The sequence below is a fragment of the Phocoena phocoena genome, chromosome 3, assembly GCF_963924675.1.
Source record: "Phocoena phocoena chromosome 3, mPhoPho1.1, whole genome shotgun sequence".
NCBI lineage: Eukaryota > Metazoa > Chordata > Mammalia > Artiodactyla > Phocoenidae > Phocoena > Phocoena phocoena.
This window is the reverse complement of record NC_089221.1, coordinates 171189918-171212637: the sequence shown is the minus strand read 5'-3', so window position 1 is coordinate 171212637 and position 22720 is coordinate 171189918. Positions and strand designations below refer to the sequence as shown.

The window sequence follows — 22720 nt, the reverse complement described above, 5'->3', positions numbered from 1 at the left end:
GCTCCAGGATGTAAGGCACTGGCAGAGGAGGCGTTGGCGGGGGGCACACCGCCTTCCGCAGATCCCACCCCCGTGCCCCAGCACGGCAGGACGCTGGGGGGATGCCCAGCTCTGCCCCTTGGGCCCACTGGGCGGGTTCCCATCGCTCTAGCTCTGAGGGGGGCATAGCAATGAGGGGTCAGCAACTGGAGGGGCCGGGTTACGGGGGAGGAGGCTGGAGGATGCCCACGGCCACTCGCTTCCCAGCTGGACAAAGGGGGGGGGGCGGGCGGTGGGAATCAGGCACTTAAACCACTCGCTCTCACCTCCCACACCTCCAATGGGCTAAGCGGGGTGGTGGGGTCCTCCCCATTCAGGGCTTGGGTGGATGGAGAGTCCAGAGCAGCCCCGGGCCCCTCCGCTCCACCGCCCCCAGCCCCCTCCTCGGAAAGTGCATTTCTTACAGTGTGTGCAACGCGGGGCCCTCCCCCGGGGACTGGGGTGCGCTAGGGTGGCCTCCTATGCCTGGGGGGGGGGGGCGGGCTGGGGGTCATTTGCATAGAGATGTCTCCCAAACCGGGCCGGCGCACACAGGGCTTCACTAAAGATCGAGTCCCCGGCGCGCTCTGTGGGGGGGGCGGGGGGGGGGCGGAGACGTCCACAACCGCGGGGCACTCCTGAGAGAGTATTGGCCATGCGTCCTTGTCCCCCGGCGATGCCCGGGGTCTCCCCGCAACCCTCTTCTGCCCCTGTCGCACCCCTGCCCACCCCAGCCTCCGCGGTGGCCTCTGCTGCCTGCCGCCGGGGTCCTCGCCGGCCCCCCGGGGGCTGCCTCCCCACTTGGCAAACACTGTCCTGGTGGCAGTGGCGATGGGGGCGCGCGGGAGAGGCGGCCTCACTGGGTGTCCTGCCCCGTCGGCTGGGCACAGGCACCAGGCTGCGCTCACCTGGTCCAGGGCGGAAGTGGGGGCAGCCGGCCCTCCCAGAGCAGCAGCGAGAGGAGATGAATAACTTAGGACGCCCCGAGCGCCCGCTCCCAGGGGCAGTGGGGCCTGGCCCTCCAGTCCGGTCCGTCCGGCCGCGGCATCCCGAGAGTCCGAAGTGTTGCCATCTTTACCTTTTATCTTCTTGGTTGGGTGGGTTTATTTTTATGTGTGGTTTTCTTTTGTTTTTGTTTTTTTTCCCGTTTGTCTTTTTTTTTTTTTCTCCTTTTTTTTTTTTTTTCTTTTTTCTTTTCCTCCTGTGTGTTATGTGTCTGTGTGTTTTGTCTTTCGGCCGGGCTGGGAGTCAGCGGGGTGTTCTTGCTTGCTCTAGCTTGCCACCGAAAACGTGGGCTGGGGGCCGGCTGTGTGGCTCCCCGCGATTCCCGGGACGAAGGAGCAGGGCGTGGGAAGAAATCTTTCTTATCCCAGATACCAGGACTGGGTGGCCCAAGGGGGACACAGAGAAAGAGAAAGAGAGAGGAGAGAGAAGGGGGGTCAGGCTCCGCCAGCCACTGCCCATACCCACTGAGGCCCCCCTACCCCCTGGGACCTGGGACCTCTGTCTCCCCTATCCCAGACCTGGCATAACCGGCTGGGTGACCCTGGGCAAGTGACTTTGCCCCTAAGCAGAGCTGCTAGATAAACCTCAGGATATACAGTGACATCTGGATTCTAGATAAACTACGGATAAACCTGTTAATATAAGTCCATCTCATGCAACTTTTGGGATATACTTAGGCTAAAAAACATTTATTATTTCTTTTCAATCCTTTATCTGGAATTGAAATCTACCCGAGCATTCTGTGGTTTTGTTTGCTAAATCCGGCAACCTCACCCCCGTACCTCATTGCCCCGAGTATAAAATAGGGGAGGGGATCTGCCCACCTTGTCCGCGGAGGGTGACATTTTCCCATTTAACGGTTCCCCCAGAGCCCCCATGAAAGAGGGACTACTGCCCCCCGACCCAGTTTTGCAGTGAAGAAAACGGGCTCAGAGGGGTAAGGTAACTTGCCCAAGCCCACCAGCGTGGGAGGGGAGAAGCCAGAATTCGAACTCAGGCCTGAGAGGCCTCAGTCCTCACCTGTCCCCCTGCCTGGGGTTGACCCCTTAGCCTGGCCTTTGAGGGGGTCATGACTCCTACTTTCCAGAGGGGGAGACTGAGGCTCTGGGTCAGGTGGCCGGGTCTGCATGGACAGTTCTGGCCTGGGTCTCCACAGGGAAGCCGCTGTACAGACCCTTCCCCTGGAAATACATCCTTATTCGCCTGTGTGGGGCGGGCCTGGGGGTAGGTAACCCCCATCCCCACCCCGCTGGGGTCACAGGAGCGCTGCTCCTCCACCCCCTGCTGTAAATCAATCGCACCCCCTCCAACCAGGCCACCCTGCAGCCGCTGGGCCATCCCATCGAACTGGCGCCATGCATGGCTCCCAGCCCCCCACCTCCAGCCAAGTTCAAGTTCATCTTGGCCATTACCTCATGTCTGGTTTCCGTTGGCAACCAGACAGATTCTGGGCGTGACCCTCCCTGGTGGTGGCTGGCCTCCCCTAGGCCCTTCCTCTCTGCCTCCTCCCCTCCTAGGCTCTCTGCCCATAGCAGTGGGGGGTGGGGGGGCACCCTCAACTCAACATCGTCCCCCATCAGCTGAGGGGGAGACAGAGGCCACGCGGTGTCAGTAGTGAGTTCTGGGCTCTTCTGGCATCCCCCTGGCCTGGCTGGAGCCACCAGTGTGGCTTTGGGCATGCGGCTTAAATTCCTCTGGCCCTCGGTTTGCTCATCTGCTGAAGGGGCGTGATGGGCAAAGAGCTTCTGGTGTAACATGCTCGGCCGGGTGGACCCCTTCACACAGCGGAGGGGGCGGGGGTGTCAGAGTCCACAAGAGCCCCACTCTGGGGGCCAAAGTGATGGATGGCTCAGGACTGGGGGGACTGATGGTGAGAGACGGGGGTGGAGGGGATGAAGAAGGTGGGCAATCGATCAGGGAGGGATCAACCGACATCGATTGGGAGAGGGGCGCTGACTGAGGGGAGAGGCTATTGATCAGGAGGCAAGGCACTGACTGTGGGGAGGGCAGGAGATGGAAGGGAAGGTGGTGCGGGGAGAGAAGCCGCTGCAGGCTGGGGGGCAGGGGCCGGGGGTGGGGGCAGAGGAAAGCCAACCTGCCAGGAATAACGAAGGCGGAGGAAGTGCTGACTGGGCCAGAAAGGAGAGGCCTCTGGGCTCTGAGCCCTTTGCAAAGGGGCTCCAAGAGCGGGGAGCGGGTCTCATGGCCCCTTCCTCCCACCCTTCCCTCCTTCCAGGGTCTGCCAGGGGTGGGGGGCTGAACCCACCGGGGGACTTGGGTGCCCTTAGTCCAGGGACCCGTGGTCCTGCCTGCGTGGTGCTGGCGGGGTCCTCCACCAGACCCAGATGGGGGGCCTCGCCTTTTCCATAAGCCTTGGGGTCTCTCATCCGTCTGTCACCTTCCGTGCCACCCTCCCCCACCAGCCCCACGAAGTTCTTTCCAACTCCCAGCCCTGGCTGTGCTCCTGCCTCCCTCTCCATCCCTTCAGTGGTTCCCTTCGGCCCCCAGGCTAAAGCCCACATTTGAGGTCTTCCACATTCAGGCTCTTTCCTCATCATTTCCAGCCCTTGGCAGTGCTGATGCCCCTGCCTGGACACCCTACTCTACCTGACACCAGGCTCTCACCCCTCCCCACCCAAGCAGGGCCCTGGATGCGCCCCCCCCCCATCCCCAGGTTCCTCCACAGCCCCAGACCCACTCTCTCTGGGTCCCCAGCGGGGCCTGCTGGCCAAGGGGGGTGGTGACCAAAGGTGCCCCCCTCCCCGGCACCTTGGTTTCCCTCCCCTTGCAGGCCATTGGCTCCGGGTGGTCCCCCGTCCCCCCATGCAGGGGTTGACAATGGGGTGGGGGGGAAGCTGGGGAAGGGTTAAGGGGGCAGGGCCCCCTCCCTGTCACTTTTATTAGCTTTGCTTTCTGCAGCAATTAGGACATTCCCAGCCTCCAGCCGGGAGGGCTGTCAGGTGGGGGTGGGAGAGGAAACGCCTGGCTCCCTGAGCACCGGGGGGCAGGGGTGTCTAGGCCAGGACAGAACCCAAAACTCAAGGCGGGGAATCCTGGGGCCACCCCAGCTCGGTGGGTAACCCTGACCAAGTGACCCCCTCTGTCGGATCCTGGCTGGGGCTCTGTAAAGCAGGACACTTACAGTTTGGGTGTGCGAGGGTGTGTGGGGTGGTCTTGGCCTTTCAGTGCCCTTTCTGGGTAAAACTGGTCCCCTAATGCTCCAGACCCTTCAAAGACTCCCAGGAGGTGCCCAAGGCCAGAAGAAGAGACTGAAGTTCAGAGCTCCGCGCAGTTAGCCCTGGTACCCTGACCCCAGCACCCCCAGCTAAAGTCTGGGCAGGGAGGGAGGGGGATAGCCAGGTCCTGCCCACCCACTCTGTCCCCCTGAGCTGCCAGCAGCAACCTGGCCAGCCTCAGATGGTCGCCAGGGGTCCAGGCTGTGGTGGATGGTCAGCGTGGCCGATTCTGGTCTCATCCTCGTCTCCGGGGATGTGGCTACCACTCCACCGCCTCCCCACGCCTCCCCACGAACTCCACTGCGGGGGACCCTCCCAAAGTGGCTTGAGGATCCGAACCTGACCCCTGGGGACCCCACAAATCCCCATACTCTATGGCTCTGGGGATTTGGAGATGCTGGGCAGCCCTGAAGAGGTTTCTCTGTGTGTCTGGGCCTCACTGGGCCTGGAGCAGCTGGTGGCTGTTTCACATCCCATGACCCCCTCCCCAACACGCACCAGGGAGCACGGCTCTGGGGTCCAGCCGCCACCCTTGAACACCCCCTGCCGACACATTCGCAGCTTGCACGCAACACAGATGTGGACCCTGGCCCAAAGGCGGGTGTCGGGGACACGTGGGCAGGGGCTGAGGCCACCCCCCACCCCGAGAGAAGCTGGGAGCCATGAGTCTCAGTTCCAGACCCATCAAGGCTCTGCCCTGCACTGCTGTGCAGCCTCAGGCAACTCACTCCTCCTCTCTGAGCCTCCTCGTCTCGTCCTCAGCCAGCCTCACGCCCCCGCCCTGGTGCGCGCTCAGCCGCAGTGATGCTCACCCCGACTCTGCCGCCCCACTCCCACTTCGCAGGCTGGAGCCAGGGCTGGGGGCTTGCAGGTCCTACCAGGAGGCCCCGCCCCCCTGCCATGGGCTGCCTCAGCCCCCCGCCTGCCCCTGGTGTCCTGGGGTCCTCTGGCACCCCCTACCCTCCCTCTCCTGTGGTCCCTCCCTCCGGCCGGCGTGGGAGGGGATGAAGGCTGGGGGGTTGAAAGCCTGGGCTGACGCGCTGTGTGATCCTGGGCAAATCCCCTTGCCTCTGCGAGCCTCAGTCTTCCCATAGGTACAAATGGGGCCAGGGCGGTGAAAATCCCAGCCCCACAGCAGCTCTGCCAGGAGTGTCCCCTGGCAGGATTTGGGGCCATACCACGTCCCCGGGCGTGGGCTCGAGGCCCTGGAAGGGGCTGGGAGGCTGGCCACCGTGCCAGGGGTGCGGCTGGCGGGAGCGGCACGGGACCCAGCAGGCCGGCCTCTCTCTGCGCGCCCAGGCCGGCCCCTCTGCCCTGCCCCTCCCACCCCCCCACCAGCCGGCCTCTTGGCCCCTACCTGTGCCTGATAAATGCCCGTTGGATCCCTTGGTCCTAATCCCACAAAGGAACGGTTTGCAGGGGACGTGCCGGGCGTAGAGTAGGCTGCGGGGAGGAGAGAGACCGAAAGCCCATTAGCGCGGGGGCGACGCGGGAGCACCAGAGAGGGTGGCCGCTGCCCAGGGTCACACAGCCGGGCCTTCATACCCAGCAGCCGGTGCCTCCGAGCTTGCCGCCCTCCCCCGATGGTCCAGGCACCCCGAAAAGCCCACGGTCTTGGGCCCCCGGGGTCACGCGGGCAGGTGTCTGCTGAGAGGGTAGGCGCAGGACGAAAGTTTCATAATCCAGAAACCGCCTGTGAATTATTCAGTGTTCCACTGCCTGGTCCATCCTGCTCCTGCAGCCTGCATCCCGCCGCGTGGGGGGCCGTGAATTATTGAGGGCGTTTTATTTATTAATTTCCCTCCTGGAGAGGGCATGGGGAAGGCTGCGTGTGTGCACATATATATATATGATTATATTTTAATCGCACTATGTTTTGCCGGCGAGTGAATGATTCGCAGCCCAGGCTGGGGAGGGGACAGGGGTGGCGGGAGGGTCCCCATGTGGTCTCCACCAGGGTGCAGATAAGTGGGAGGTGGTGAGGCTTGGGGGATTTGGGGGTGGGGGCTGGGAAGCAGGCTGCACCTGCAGTTCAGAAGCCGGAGCAGAGGAAGGAGAAGAAATCCGTGTTTCTCCCTCGCCCATTAAGCGTCACTGTAAGCCAGGCACTGGGCACTATCCCATTCTAACCCTCGGCAGCCTCAACGCGGCAGACGTGAACATTATGCCCATTTCACATATGAGAAAGCAGGGAGAGTAGGTGAAGACCAGCGCCGCATGCCGACTCTGTCCTCTGCACCCGGCCTCCCGCTGAATGTTCTCCCTGATCTATTGCACTGACTCACTCGCCACCACCCTCTGGTGACTCTCCCATTTTGCGGCTGAGAAAACTGAGGCTCAGAGAGGGGAGGATGTTTGCCTAAGGTTACACAGGGAGCGAGATGCAGGGGCAGGATTGCAACCCAGTGCCCTATGCTCCATCATGGTGTTTGGAGAAAGCCCGTCTGCACGTGAGGCTGCCCCGGGTCTCGGCAGGCAGTGGATGCTGGGGAAGAAATACTGGGGTGCTGAATGCGGGGAGGGGGGCCGATGGGGCCCAGATGGGAGGGCTGGCCCCTCCTGCTTGGGTGGGGTGAGGAATCTCATCTGGGGAGCGAGGGAGAGACACCCAAAGAGGAAGGGGATTTAGGAAGAGGCTGGGGGCAGAGCCACCACTGATGGGGTAGATAGACCCCAGGATGGGAATTCTAGGAACCTCTTCCCAGCCTGGAGCAGCCCTGGACTGGGGTTGGGGGTGGCGGGGGAGGGGGAGGTGCCCTGGGGGCTGGTGAGCCATAATCTGGAGCCACATCCAAAGGGTGGAAAGTTCTAGAAGGTTAGGAGACCAAGCCAGGGTCTCCCACCAGGCTACCACCTGGACCCACATCCAGAGAGCAGAAAGTTACACAAGGCGAGGCAGCCAACCCAGGGCCTCCTGGGGTCAGGTGGGCAGGCAGGGTGTGTCCTGTCTAAGGATGTGGCCCAGCCCAGGTTACCAGCAGGAACAGGGCCCACTGGGGCCACTTTCCCCGGAGAATCCGGAACTCTGGAATTTCTATGTGAGATGTCCTGATTTTAAAGCCACCATCACCACAACAGATTCTCATTTTCCTCAGACAAAAGGCTTCTGGGGGCCGGGTCGGGCCCTCCCACCTCCAGTTTGAGATCTTCACCTACTGCCAGCTGCTTGTTGCACGGAAGAGGGTTTAGAGGCCCAGAGGGGGGACACGGGGGCCCCAGGCCACTCGGCCAATGGGGGCGGACCCCAGACTTGCCCCTGGCCATCCCCTCAGGCTGCCTTGGCCCTGTGTGGACCTGACCACGTGGGCCCCAGGCCTCCATCTGGGGACCCACCAAACTCGCCGGTACCCACCGGGCTGGGCCTGAGACCCCGACCCCAGAGGCAGGGCCGGGGAGGGGAGGGGCCCCTCGGGGACGCCTTCCCGGGTGCTTACAGGGCGAGGTCGGCGACGAGCTTCCTCCCTCGGAGGTGGGTTTGGTGGCGGGGGGGAGCGCCAGCCGCGGCAGCCCGGGGGGCGGGGGTGCCAGCATCTGAGCAGAAATGCAGTGACTGGACATTTTGAGCTGGCCACTTCCATTTAACTGGGGGGAACAGAGAGACAGGTGGTTAAGGCGGCGGGCGCCCCCTCCGCCTCGGGCTGCCGTCCACCCCGGGGCTGTGGACCGGCCTGGTGGGCACGGCCGGGACGAGTTTGGTGGGTGCCCGGTGCTCGCCTGACCCCGCAGGCCTCCAGCATCCTGGGATCGCCATGCCTTCCCTGCCTCCTCAGGCTACTGTGTACCCACTGGCTTTCCTTCCACGCCTCCTAAACAGCATCGCTGGACCTCATGGGTGGCCTAGACGCATCTCCCCGCATTTGCCGCGAGTACGCATTCATTCATCCACCACCTCGCCCACAGTTCCCAGATCTGAAAGGCTCCGGACACCAAAAGCTTTGGTGGAAGTCTGGCCAAAGGCGGCCTGAGCTCAGCCGTAACCGTGTTCGATTTGGGGGCTTCCTAGAGTACCGTCCGCTCAGACATCTGAAAAAGCCTGAATTCCCGCCCGGTCTGGCTCCAGGGGCTGTGGACCCCGCCGTTTGTAAAACAGAAGCTGCCCTGGCGGAGGAAGGGCTGCCTGACACTCGCGCCAGGGCCCCAGGGAGGTCGTGCCCCCCAAACTCACCGGTCCAGGCTGCTGACTGGCCGGATCGCAGGCCAGCGACACGAGATCTTTGAGCGGGTCCTGGGGGTTGAGGTGAGGTGGGTAGCGGATGGCCGTGTGCGGGAAGTAGGTGGAGGCCGTCTGGGGCAGGATGGACGTGGTGGGGAAGTGCAGGGCCGAGGACGGGTGAGGGCTCCGGGCGATCCCTGTGGAGAGGAGGGGGGCAGTGGTCACCAGGGGCTCCCGCCAGGCCGCCCTGTCTCCGAGTGACTGTTTGTGGGTGTGCGTCACGCCCACGCTGCGGCACCTTTAATAATACGAATATGTGGAGACCCAGTGGCATCTGCCATGACCAGGCCCTGCTGTCATTTACACGCCCAGATTCGATGAATCTACTGTGACTCCCCCAGAGTTCTGGCATCACCCCTTGGAGCACTTTTATTTATTTTTATTTTTTTTAATTTATTTATTTTTATTTTTAAAAATTTATTTATTTTTGGCTTGCAGGATCTTAGTCCCCCAACCAGGGACCTGGGCCGTCGGCAGTGAAACCGCTGAGTCCTAACCACTGGACCGCCAGGGAATTCCCATCACATCTTTTTTTAAGACAGAGGATGGGGGCTTCCCTGGTGGCACAGTGGTTGAGAATCTGCCTGCTAATGCAGGGGACACGGGTTCGAACCCTGGTCTGGGAGGATCCCACATGCCGTGGAGCAACTAAGCCTGTGAGCCACAACTACTGAGCCTGCGCGTCTGGAGCCTGTGCTCCACAACAAGAGAGGCCGCGATAGCGAGAGGCCCGCGCGCTGCGATGAAGAGCGGCCCCCACTTGCCACAACTAGAGAAAGCCCTCGCACAGAAATGAAGACCCAACACAGCCCAAAATAAATAAGTAAATTAATTAATTAATTTAAAAAAAATCAGAGAGAACAGTTCCCGGCTGTGGTCAGAGGAAGTCCTGACTACTGAATAAAAAAAAAAAAAAAAAAAAAAAGACAGAGGATGACCGTGGCTCTCAGAGGGAACGTCCTCTGCCCCAGCCACAGAGCAAGCAGCCTGACTGGCCACACCCTGACCTGGGGCTCGGCTAGCTCTTTCCATAAATGGCTGGTGGGTCAATATTTTTTTTTAATTGAGATATTATTTGCACACTATAAAATCCATGCTTCTAAAGCGTACAATTCACTGTGTTTTTTTAGCACATTCACAGAGTTGTATGACCATCACTACAATCTCTTTTAGAACATTCTCATCCCCCTGAAAGGAAACCCCATCCCAATTAGCACCACCCCCATCCCCTCCCCAGCCCCTGACAACCAGGAAGCCACTCTCTGTCTGTAGATTTCCCATCAATGGAATCACCCACTGTGTGTCCTTCTGTGTCTGGCTTCTCTCACTGAGTATCGTGTTCTCAGGGTCCATCACGTGGTAGTGAGTGTCAGGGCTTCACCCCTTTTCATGGCTGAGTAATATTCCAGTGTGGTATTTGCTATTTTTTTTCTTTTTCTAAACAAGTCAGTGACTTTTAGTATATTCACTTCGTAATTCCAGAACCAGTTCACTGCCCCCAAAAGAAGCCCTGTGTCCACTAGTGGTCACTCCCCCTTCCTCTCTCTCTAGCCCCTGGCCAGACAGTAAATACTTTTGGCTTTCCAGGCCATAGGGTCTCTGATGCAGCTACTCAACGCTGCTCTTGTTGCCTGAAAGCCACCACAGATGACATGTAAACAGATGGGTGTGGCCCTCCGCCAATAAAACTTTATTTACAAGAACGGTGGCAGTTGGGGGGCCTGCTTGGCCGGCTCCTAGTCTAAACTGTTGTGCTATTTTGATGTTTGCCTCTGCCCTGTATGTGCATTTGCCCTTGTATGGAACTAAATCATCATTATCACAACCAAGGGGCAACAGGTGACATTCAAGCTCTTATCTAACTCATTGTGATTTAATTCATTCGGTCCTATGGACAGCCCTGGGAGGGGGACGTTTATGAGCCCAGTGGACGGGTGACGGGCTCAGCTCACACCCCACGCTGTCTGTGTGGCTGAGAGCTCCCGTACCCCTGTATGGCCTGTGTGTGTCCTTCTGCGTGTCTGCCTCCTATTGCGGCCATTCCGCCCCGGGGTCCGTCGGTGGGCCGCTTGAGTATGACACATGGGGAGCAGGTTGAGGGATGAGTCCCGGGCTGCACCTCCATGTACAGAAGGGGAAACTGAGGCCCCCAAAGAGTCAGGCCCAGGTGCTCTCTACCATGGCAGCTGCAGGCTTTCCTGCCCGGGTGGGAGGCTACAGAAATAGGACTTGTGGTCAGACAGCCGGTGGGACTTCCCCGGCCATAAGTGGCCTGGTTAGAGGGCTCAGCCGCCCCTCCCCGCCCGGGGCCCGCGGTGCTCACCACTGTGCACGGCGATGACGGGCCGGTGGTGCTGGGTGAAGCTGGAGAGGCGGGGCGAGTCCTGGGGAGACGGACTGTTGAAAGGGGACTTGTCCATCTCTGTTTTCTTCACCGGGGATGAGATGCCTGCGGGGAGGGCCAGAGGGTCAAGGGCCGGCAGGCAGGGTTATTCCACTCCCAGGACCCCTGCACCTCCCCACAGAGCCCCTGCCCCCACTTCTCCCAGCAACCCATGGACGAGGGGCTGGGAGCCCATTGTAAGGAGGGGCAAAGCAAGGCTGAGAGCTGGGAAGGGGGCCGCCCAGGGTCACACGGCCCACGGGAGGAGGAGTCTGACGCCACACGGGCCCCTGGACGACAGAGTCCGGCCCCCACCTTCTCTCCTTCCAGACGTAAGTCGGCTCAGGGCTGCCCCCTGCCCCCCAGGGACACCAGAGCCCTAGAGAAGGCCGCAGGGTGGGCAGAGGATTGGTCCAAAGCCCCAAAGCCCAAGTGGCTCTGTGCTTGTGCCCCCCCCCACCGATCCTTACCCAGGGGACAGAACCTTCCCTGTAGGGCCATCGTGAGTATTAAATGCAATACAACATGTAAAGCCGTTAGATCAGGGCCTGGCACACACCCACGCACTGGAATTACTTGCTGCCATTCCTCTGCAGACGGGGGTCTCACTATCTACCCCGGTGGCCCTGGGGAACCCAGAAGGTCTCCAGCTCGGCCTCAATGAATAAAAGGTGTAAAACGGGCGCATACAGCCTCCGTGGAGGCCGTGGCACAGAATGGACGCTGGCTCGGGAGAAGCCTTGTCATGACATGGAAGACGGACCCCAGAGATGCGGGGCACACGTCCGCCCTGAAGAACCATGAATGCCCCCCGCCTGCCTCCCTGCATCCCACCCCCCACTCCCACCCCGCTCTGCAGAGGCTTTTTCTAGTGACAGCAAAGGATGATGACGTGTCTGAAAACAGGCAGAGTCCTTGGCCTGGCCCCTTCTCTGGAATTGGGCTCTGGGGGAAGTGGGGATCTGGAGATAGACATGTTTAGGAATTGTTTTAAAATCCATTTTACAGTGAAACACACCCACTGAGGCCCACAGTGGATCCACACATGGTGGGGGTTGTGTTTTTTTTTTTAATAGTTTTTATCGGAGTCTAGTTGATTTACAATGCTGCGTTAGCTTCAGGGGCACAGCGAAGTGAGTCAGTTATACACATACATGTATCCCCTCTGTTTTAGATTCCTTTCCCACATAGGTCACCACAGAGTACTAAGTGGAGTTCCCTGTGCTACATGGCAGGTCCCTATTAGCCAGGTTTTTTTTTTTTTGCGGTACGTGGGCCTCTCACTGCCGCGGCCTCTCCCGTTGCGGAGCACAGGCTCCGGACGCGCAGGCTCAGCGGCCATGGCTCACGGGCCCAGCCGCTCCACGGCACGTGGGATCTTCCCGGACCGGGGCACGAACTCTCAAAGAGTCGGCAGGCGGACTCTCAACCACTGTGCCACCAGGGAAGCCCTTAGCCAAGTATTTTATACAGAGTGGTGTGTATATGTCAATCCCAATCTCCCAATTTATCCCTCCCTCTCCCTTGCCCCCTGGCAACCATAAGATTCTTTCCTACATCTGTGACTCTACTTCTGTTTTGTAAATAAGTTCGTTTGTACCTTTTTTTTTTTTTTAGATGCCACACATAAGCGGTGTCATGTGATACTTGCCTTTCTCTGACTTACTTCACCCAGTATGACAGTCTCTAGGGACACACTGCCTGCCACCCCGCAAAAGGTGGCCTCTCAGGCTGCACACATCAGGGCCGGGGTCATTCTCTGTGGATCGTCCTCGGCGCCGTGGGGTGTGGTGCAGCCTCCCTGGCTCCACCCACTCGAGCACCCCCAGTCATGACAACCATAGATGTCCCCAGACATGGCTCAGTGTCCCCTGGGGCAGAGCTGCCCCAGTTAGGACCCCCGCCCTCCTCCGAGGCCCGCCGCCGTTTCTGGGGTCTCGGGTTGATGGTTCTGCGAGTGGGCATCTGCGTGGGTCCCCAGGGCTGTCCCACCTGAGATGCTGCTGCATTCCCCCCACCCCTACTGTGGCATTTCCACGTGGGGTGCTTTCATTCTCTGCGATGGCACGGCCAGGGGTGAGCCAGATCTAGGAACCAGCCCCCTGATGGGCACTCAGGCCACCATCCGCTTTTGCTGCTACAGACGCTGCTGCCCTGGTCGGCTCTGGGTGCGCATCAGTGTGTGAGCGGGGGAGCGTGTCCTGGGATGCGGTTGGCGGCCCAGAGGGACCTGGCAGCCAAGTGGGGCCTTGGGTGCAGGCCCGGGCTTTCCCAGGGACAGGAGGAGCTGGTGGCATCCAGGGCGGCCGGCAGGGAGGAGGCTGGCCCTGCTGTGCGTGCGTGCGTGCGTGCGTGCGTGTGTGTGTTTGTGTTGGGCTCCCGGCTGGCTCAGGGCTGCAGGGGGAATGAGGTTACGGCTGTCAGATGCTCACTTAGGATTTCCTAGAACAGCCTGTCCTGGATGGAAATAGCCTGGCGTGGACCCTGCCCCCAGCTGCACCTCCGTAGGCCCTTCTAGAGCTTCCTGAGATGGGGCCTTGGGGAGCCAGGGTCCAGGAGGGGGGCGGGGGGCGCTCGGCACTGCAAGAAAGAGTCACTCTCTTGCCTGCGTTTCTGCATCTGAACAAACATGCTGGGAAAGGCCCCACGTGAGCAACCGATGTTGGTTAACACAGTGCCCGTACATGCCCCATCAAAGCACGCGTCTCTCCATTTAACAGGCGTGCCCTTGACCTCCCCGATCCGAGTGGCCATCTTTCTGATTAACATACATATCTCCACGTAAGCGTCAAGCACCCCTACGTCCCCCGTCGAAGACACAAACCTTAACGGACGCACGTGCCTGTAGGTGCCCACCCCCAAGTATCTTTCCACTTGCCTGTCACACGTGCCTGTCTGTCCCCCGTTTAAGCACATACGCTTCATCTAACAGGTGGGCCTGTACATCCCCCATCTGAGCACCCACCCGTCTGCTTAACAAACTAGCCTGTCCCCCTGCAGTGCCAGCTCCCCTGGGGGGCCCACTGCAGGCAACCACTGGGTCTCCAGGGCCCGGAACACAGGGTGGGCAGAGAGTGTGTGGAGTGTACAGGTGGGTGGACGGAGCGCAGTTCTGCTGGGATCAGCCACCACTCACTGGGCACTTAACACGTGGGATGGCCTCCCCCACTACCCCCAGCACTGCTGACACCGGTCATCCTCAGCGGGCCCATCCTGGGCGCTGTGGGGTGTGGAGCAGCGTCCCTGGTCCCACCCACTGGATGCCAGGAGCCCCCCAGTCATGATGGCTGGAGACGTCCCGGACACCGCCCAGTGTCCTCTGGGGGCAGAACTGACCCTCTGAGAGGTCCTGGGGAGCCAAGAAGTGGTGGAGCTGGGATTCAAAGGCAACTGTAACTCCTCAGGCCACGTTCTGCCACCCCCTCCTGCCCTCCAAGTTCAGAAAGAGATGGGGGGAGAGGAGAGAGATTGGAGTTCCATGCTTCACTCCATATAATAACTGCCTGTGAGAGGCCCATGTTCCCTGGGGGAGGGTCACAGAAGCAGCAAGAGCAAAGCACTCTGGGACCCCCTTTCTGCCCCGCTTGGCTGGGTAATCAGGGAAGGCCTTGGGAGGATGTGGCCAGGAGGAGAAAGGGCACTCCTGGTGCTCCTGGCCCGGGCACGGAAGGGGCAAAGGGCTGGAAGCTGGTGTATGGGGTCTGAGAGATGTGGCTGCAGGGGTCTTGCCTGGGCGGGGCTGGCAAGATTTCCCCCAGGCCTCTGCCCCTCCAGGGCACCGGAGTGAGGAGGCTGGGGCTGGGAGGTTAGCTGGGCGCTGCCCATGGTGGCCACAGCGGAGGAAGGGAGAGAGTACTCTAATCAGCTTAACCCCCTTAATGAACAGCTAATTGGGGACTGTCTAGACAGGAAGCCAGAGGAAGCCAGGAAGAGGAGAAAAAGGAGGAGAAGGATGGGCAGGAAGGGGAAGAAGAGGGAGGGAGAAGAGAGGGAGGAAAAGATAGAATTCATGTCTCCCTACGAGCCTGTGAGCACCCGGGAGGCAGGGGCAGGCACACACTAGGGGTTTGTACTGAGACTCCCACAGGAGGGAGTGAGTCTGCCATCACCTGAGGCAACCAATGGGAGCTATAGGAGGACTGACCCCCTCTGGCATTCCCTTCCAGCTCTGTGATTTCCCCATCGCACACCAGAAGCTGGTACAGGCTTCCCCTTTGTCCTCCCGCATCATGGCCACTTTATTCTCAGTGTAGGAAGGTTGGATCAAGCCCCAGTGACTCTCTCTAGCATTTCCTTCCTTTTAAAATTTTGTTTTTCTTTTTTGAGCATCCTGAATTGAATGCTGGGTTCTTTATTTCCAGCCTTTCTCTTTTTCCAATTAAAGCTACAATTTTTCCTCTCAGGGCTGCTATGGCTACATCAGCACAGGCTGTCTTTCAGCTCCAAATAGTATTCACTTTATATGTAGACAACCTCTTCAATCACAGTGTTAGTGAGAGGTGCTTTTGAGTTCCCAATCAGTAAATGATAGGGCAGAAGTTAACTGTCTCCCAATATCTGCTTTACCCTTCTTCCTTAGTAACAGAACGCTTGATGTGAGATGGGCACATAATTGACCCAAATAAAATTACATTTCCCAGCATCCTTTGCAGCAGAGTATGGCCTTAGGACTAACTCAGGGGCCCAGAGATAAGCAGAAGGGGTAAGTGCACCTTCTGAAAATTATTCTTAAAGGGAGAGGACACACCCAGACTTGACCCTTCTTTTCTGCTGGCTGGAAAGCAGACATGATGGCTGGAGCTCCAGCAGTTATCTTGGACCATGAGGTAGGAATGAAAACCACATTCAGTGGCGCATAAGGCAGGAGACTGAGTCCCTCACATCACACTTGCCCAGGGCGGCTGATGGCTGGACATTTATTTGTGAGAGAAATGCACTTCCTTTTGTATTTTCTGTTATCTACAATCAGACTTAAAGCTTACTGAAGGGCTTCCCTGGTGGCGCAGTGGTTGAGAATCTGCCTGCTAATGCAGGGGACACGGGTTCGAGCCCTGGTCTGGGAGGATCCCACATGCCGCGGAGCAACTAGGCCCGTGAGCCACAATTACTAAGCCTGTGCGTCTGGAGCCTGTGCTCCGCAACAAGAGAGGCCGCGATAGTGAGAGGCCCGCGCACCGCGATGAAGAGTGGCCCCCGCTTGCCACAACTAGAGAAAGCCCTCGCACAGAAACGAAGACCCAACACAGAAAAAATAAATAAATAAACTAAAAAAATAAAAATTAAAAAAAGTATAATTAAAAAAAAAAAAGCTTACTGAATACAGGTCTTTATAGAGACAAACTTTAGAAAGATAGGGAACCCACAGAGACAGAAACGTAGAGACACTCTGACCCATAAATTAAAGCCTAGGGCTTCCCTGGTGGCGCAGTGGTTGGGAGTCCGCCTGCCGATGCAGGGGACATGGGTTCGTGTCCCGGTTCAGGAAGATCCCACATGCCACGGAGCGGCTGGGCCCGTGAGCCATGGCCGCTGAGCCTGCGCGTCCAGAGCCTGTGCTCCGCAACGGGAGAGGCCACAACAGTGAGAGGCCCGCGTACCGCAAAAAAAAAAAAAAAAAGTTAAAGCCTAATAAATAGAGAGGTCCTCCCAGCATTAGATACCTGGGAGCCCACAATGAGGAAGAGGGAGGAGGCTTGGGACCTCAAATGTCACAACCAGCTGTGTTAGAGACTGATTCCAAGAGATGGGAATTTTATAAAGACATGAACACCAAAGAAACTCTCCTGTTTCCTGGTCACTTATGTGCCAGGTGGTTGCTTAAGTCACATTCTATCGTGTCCTCCTTCCAACTCTCCAAAAGAATGATGGTTTTCATCACTCCCACTTTGAAGATGAGGCAACCGAGGCTCAGAGATGTTAAGTCACCTGCCCAAGGTTACACAGCCCACACACCACACAGTGAGCCAAAGACAGAGCCGGGACTTGAACCCTGGTCTCTCTGATGCCTGAAACTGCCCTCTTTCTCTCTCTCTCTCTCTTTCTTTCTTTTATTGAAGAAGAGTTGATTTACAATAATTCAGGTATACAGCAAAATGTTTCAGTTCCATATATATAAGTATATATATGTGTGTGTATACATATATATATATATATATATCAGATTCTTTTCTGTTATAATGAAACTGCCCTCTTAATTGTAATGTTATGTTGCTTTTCAAGAATCCTATAGTTATGGCACTTTGTATAGACAGATCTTTATAAGAAATCAGACTCTACAGGGAAGAGGGAAAGGGGAAGAGGGAAAGAGGAGGAGGGAGAGAGAAGAAAACAAATCCTAAAGTATACTGGGTACCTATTATGTGCCAGGACTGTTTTAGGGACATCAAATGCATTAATTCACTTAATCCCCACAATAAACCTATGGGGTGGGTACTGCAGGTATTAACACCCCCACTTTACAGATGAAGAAGCCGAGGCGCAGAGAGGTGGGGTCACCAGGAAGCTGCAAGGGCTGGGGGACTCGAGTGTCCACGTTCATAACCACTAGGCTATACAGTGCGGTGAACCCTTGTTAAGGGATAAGGGACCGGGTAGAGACATGCTTCTAAAGCTGGAGGGCACAGACCCCGCTGAGAATCTGAGGAATGCCAGGGGCATCCTCCCCACAGGCTCCTCTGCAAACCATTTCCTTTAAGTGCAACGCTGGCCCACTGAAGAGCAGAATCTTAAGGTGAAAGGGATTTTTTTTTTTTTGGCCGCGCGGCACGTCTTGCATGATCTTAGTTCCCCTACCAGGGATTGAATCCGGGCCACAGCAGTGGTGAAAGCACCGAGTCCTAACCACTGGACCACCAGGGACTTCCCAGAAAGGGATTCTTTAGATGAGAACCTGTGATGGAGATGGAAACTCCAAAGAAGGGAAATCTTTGGAGAATGCCCTTAGGGAGACGGTAAGTAAACAAAGAATCAGGAGGAGCCAGCACTCAGCAGAAAAAAGCTTCTACGGAACTGCTGACCCTACAGAACAGGAGCCCCATGAAACAGACACTCTGGAGAGGACCATATGAAGACAGAAGAGCAACAAGAAAATCTACCAGGAAAAGGATGCTATAAGAAAAGAGGCGGGGCTCCTATGGAACTGGACTCACAGAGAGCAAGATCCCATGGAGATGGGAATCTTGCAAAAAAAAAAAAAAGGACTCCAGGGAGGACCCCAGTGGAAAGGTAACCCACATATCAGGACGCTGTAGTTGAGGGTCTACGGCAGACCCGAGGATGAAGCACCCTGTTGATCAGAATCGCTACTGAGTCAATTCTGTATAGCAGGAACCCCACAGAGATGGGCCGTTAACAGGCAGAGGGCAGGAAAGTCGGGCAAGGGATAATCTCCACCCTCCCCGGCCAGAGCGGAACCAAAGAGCTCCGGGAACGCGAACCCGGACTTTACTTCCAACCGCGCGCAGCCTGCGAGACTACAATTCCCAGGAGGCCCCGCGGCTCCAGGCCGACTCTCTGCCCCGGGGTGCCCGCGCAGTGCCTGCCGGAACACGTAGTCACTGTCGCGGTAATCTAGACCGGAAGGTCGGTCAGGCCCCGCCGCCAGCCCCACCTCCTTCCATGTCCTCCGTCCAGTTGCGGCTGCTACTCGTGGGAGAGCTGGGCGAGGTGTAGTAATCGCCGCCGGGGCTCGTGTCCACGTCTTCCTCCATCGAGCCCGATTTGTGCCGCTTGCTCCTAAGGGGCGAGGAAGGAAGCCAGCAGACCGGTTACCACGGAGACGGGCCCGGCTTGCTTTGCTACTTCCGGCTCTTAGGGGGCAGGGCGAGGAGGGTGCTATCGCGAGACGTCACGCGAGCCGCGGACTTTCGGCTGCTTCTCAGATGACATCCGCTTTAACCTGCCCATCACTTGGGTGGGACACCTGGGGCCAGGGGCAGGGAGGGACTCAGCAGAGGGCCAGGTTAGCAAGCTAGCAGAGTGGAGACTAAAGCCCTGAAAGCCTGGCTGTTCGCTTGACCTACTGTAATCCTCAGAACAACCTGGTAGGATTATGATCCCACTTAGCAGGTGAGGAAACCGAGGCAAACAGAATGTGACCGGCTCACGATCACACAGCATATCTCAGCAAGAACCGATGTCTGTGTTCTCATGGAGTCGCAGGGGCTAGGCCTGTAGGACTCGAGGCTGTGGGAGCCCAGCGTGGGATGTCAGGGCTGGGGAAAGAGTCACTTGGGGGCTGGGTTTTGAAAGATGAATAAGAGTTTCCCAGGTAGAACGTGAAAACAGGGAGAGGAATGAACCAGCTGGGGCCAGATGGAAGTGGGGGGGGGGGGGCGCGTGAGGTGCCCAGAGGTGGGGCCCCGGGGACATACCCGCTGGAGGATGTGCTGGGTAGCGTTCTTCTCATGCCGGTGCTGGCTGGATTTAGGTCATATGCCAGGTGTCCCTGCAGCTCCCCCAGGGAGAAGTTCGGTCCTGTTCCAGTCACCACAGGTGCTGCGGAGGGCGACAGAGAGGAGGATGAGGGAGGAACAAGGTCCAGGGCTGCACTTTGCCCTGGAGGGGTGGGGAGAGCCATCTGGGGGCTGGCAGAACGAAAAGGAACCGCTTCCCAGATTGGCCTGATTCCTAATTTGGCTGAAACTGGCCTTATACGGTGGGTCAGAAGAACAAGGCCATTGAGAGAGGCCAAGGTCACACTGTGAGGCAGAAGCATAGACAAAGCTGGAGGCCAAGCTTCCCAGAACTCTCAGAGGCCAGGCTCTGTGGATCTGGATGGGGAGGGCAAGGGTTAGGGTTAAGGCAGGATAGTGCCCAGAGGTCCCTGGGGTAGGATTCAAATGGGGGTGTCTGGGGATGGGGGTAGGTCCCCAGCAGGTCCATAGGTAAGGCAAGAGGACAAGAGGTGAAATAGGTTGTGGGGGGGGGCCTCTGGGGTCTCCTGGGGGGGGGGTGAGGGAGGTCCCAGGAATGGGGGATACTGGGGCAGAAGGTTCTTTAGCCCTTCCACCCAGCATCTGGAGTCTTTTCTGGGGAAGAGCATGTCACCCTGACCTTAGACTCTGGGAAAGGCCTGGATACCGCCCTTCCTAGAGACTTAGGCTTGGTGACAACGGTGGCTGGAGAGGATGTGGGGGAGGGGGGCAGGGTGATGGGCTCCTTCCTCCTCCTTCCCCGAGTCCCTTTCCCTCTTAGAGCCCCCATCCCGAAGCCACTTCTCCTTTCCAACAGTCCTCCCCTGTGTGAGCCCACCCCCCCACCTCGGGTCCCAGCACAGGGTGGGCGGGGACACTTACTCCGGGACACTTGGATGAGCTCAGTGACGCTGAACACACCGGAGGTGACGAAGCTCTCCTGGAAGTCGGTGGTGTCTGGAAAAGAGAGGAAGGATGGGGGTCAGCAGGTGGCCAGCTGAGCTGCGTCTGTTCCCCCCCTTGACACCTCCAGGCTGCCCAGACTCCGGGGGCTGGACACAGCCTGGCCAGTCACCCTGTCTACCCCCCTCCCCAACCACCACAGCCCTGCAGCAGGAGGATGGCCAGCTCAGCCCCTCCAAGCCGACGGGGACTCCTCTGCCCTAACACAGCTGGAGTGGATCTCCTTTCCTGAGTCTCTGCTCAGTCCTTCTCACAGCAGCCTCAGCCAGCCTCCCCTCCTCCAGCCTGGGCCTTCACACCACCTCCCAGCCCTCCTCGGGAGCCCCCGTGCTATGGCAGGCTGCGCACACAAGTGGAGGCCAGACCTGGGTTCACATCTCAGCTCAGCTGCCCACTCGGCGTGTGATCTTGGATAAGTCACTTCACCTCCCTGAGCTTTGATGCTCCCTGATCTCAAAAGTAGGGACCACACACCCTGTCATCTCAGGTGGTTGTGAGCTATGAATGCTACTACTAAGGAGGGACCAGGTTGCTTCCTTTGCCTCACTCATCACCCCGTGCAATGCTGCAGTCTCTTAGCCTTCTGCCTCCAGGTTGTGAGCTCTGTGGTGTCCCCAGTGCCCGGACCAGAGCCTGGCAAACGGCAGGGACTCAGAACCATGGGGTGAATGGAGGGTCCACAGGCAGCAGTTAAAATCCCCAGTGTGCCCAGACCCATTCCCGCCTAATGTCAAAGGAAGAGGGACCCCCCTCTCTGGGCTGGGGTGGTTTAGACCCATTTCATGGATTTGGAAACTGAGGCTGGCCTCGAGAAGGCGGGAGCACTGGCCCACCCAAGACAGCTGGGAGCAGGCCTGTCACACCCAGAGACCCTCACAGGCAGGACCCATTACCAGGCACTTCCAGTGTCCGCCCCGAGCTGGGCACTGGGGACACAGTGGGGAACAAGACGTACAGGAGCAGCTGCCCTCTTGGACTCACAGCCCAGGGTGGGTGAAGGACGCCACATAAAAGCAGGAAGTCAAAAACACTTGTACATGAATGTTGACAGCAGCATGATTTACAGTGGCTGAAATTGGAGACAACCCAAATGTCCATCAACCATGATGGATACACAAAATGTGGTCCCTCCACACACAGGAACGTCACTCAGCCATGAAAAGAGGTGAAGCCCTGAAACTCGCTACAACGTGGATGGACCCTGAGAACACGAGAGAAGTGAGAGAAGCCAGACACAGAAGGATACACTGTGTGATTCCATTGATGGGAAACGTCCAGAACAGGCAAATCCACTGAGACAGAGAGTGGGTTCCTGGTCAGTCGGGGAGGGGGAGTGACTAATGGAGATGGGGTTGCTTTGTGGGTTGATGAGAATGTTCTGGAACCAGACAGAGGTGATGGGCGCACAGCTCTGTGAATGTACTTAATGTCACTGAACGGTACATTTTAATAGGGTTAAAATTCTACATTTTATGTGTGTTGTACCACAATTTAAAAAGAAAGTTATTAAAGATGATTCAGTTAAATGTGAGATGTGTCAGGCAGTGGTGAGGCAGTCAAGGGAGAGGCAGTCAAGGGAGAGCCTGCTGGGGAGGGGACCTATTTTACACGAAGGGCTCAGAGAAGGCTTCCCTGGGAGGGTGACATTCAACCAAGATCTCAAGGTAGGGGTGGATAAGGCGAACACGTGAGTGAAAATTTGGGTAGTGCCCAGATAGCACCTGGCACAGGGAAACTGCCTTGTGAGAACTGGCTGCCCCGATGAGGAGGATATTAAACTTGACGTTTTGCCACCTCCCTGTGGGTTACGATGTTCCTGGCAGCGGGAATGGCTTGTGCAAAGGGCCTGGGGTGGAGATGCACTTGGCAAATCGGAGGCCAACAGGGCTGGAGCTGAAGGAGCCAGAGAGAGTGGTCAGAGTGGAGGTGGGACCCACAGAATGGCAGCTCTCGGCTTTGGGGGAGGGGGGCGGGAGCAGTTCTTGTCCAGGCCCCCAGGGGGCAGCAGTGGCCGCAGGGAGCTCACAGCAGTGCCCAGCTCCTCAGCTGTCTGCCACCCAAGCCCCCTGCTTATGAACTTTGTGTCCACCATTCATTGAGCAATTACTACCTGCCCAGGCCCATGATGGGAGGCTCAGGACCACAACATCCCGAGGAGGACAGGGCGGTGGCTCTCAGTGTCCAGGGGGAAGTGGCTGTGGCCACTTCCTGCTGACCCAGCTGGCCGACTGCTGTCAGCACGCCCCTCCGCCCCACCCCCACCGGGGTTTCCTGTTTGTGCAGTGCTCGCCCAGCTCCATCTCCAGGGGACTCCCTGGCGGGCGGGGAGGAAGTGATTTCCTCTACCAGACGCTGGAGCTCCCCACGGGACCAGGCCAAGCGCCATGGCCCCCGCCGCCTGCCTTGAACATCTGGCTTGGAGGGAGGCGCCTGGGGATCACAGGAGGTCAAGGAGGACTCGGGTCACAGATGGCCAGTGAGGTGTGGC

At 58.2% G+C, this 22720-nt stretch overlaps 1 protein-coding gene across 6 annotated transcripts in view; it reads right to left on the bottom strand.

Annotated features, from left to right (window-relative positions):
• Positions 1-1196: 1196 nt before the first annotated feature.
• The window catches only part of NFIC (nuclear factor I C), a 65441-nt gene continuing 43917 nt past the window's right edge, over positions 1197-22720 (bottom strand). For 2 of the 6 annotated variants that reach the window (XM_065873465.1, XM_065873470.1), the window contains 7 exons: positions 20152-20226; positions 19228-19351; positions 18465-18589; positions 10796-10921; positions 8425-8609; positions 5617-5702; positions 1197-1400 (listed from right to left, as the gene is read on the bottom strand). In XM_065873465.1, the coding sequence (XP_065729537.1) occupies positions 5652-5702; positions 8425-8609; positions 10796-10921; positions 18465-18589; positions 19228-19351; positions 20152-20226 (686 nt within the window). In that variant the 3' untranslated portion in view covers positions 1197-1400; positions 5617-5651. Of the gene's footprint in view, positions 1401-5616; positions 5703-7693; positions 7842-8424; positions 8610-10795; positions 10922-18464; positions 18590-19227; positions 19352-20151; positions 20227-22720 lie in introns of all 6 variants that reach the window. The other 4 variants (XM_065873464.1, XM_065873467.1, XM_065873468.1 and 1 more) reach the window with 4 other exon arrangements.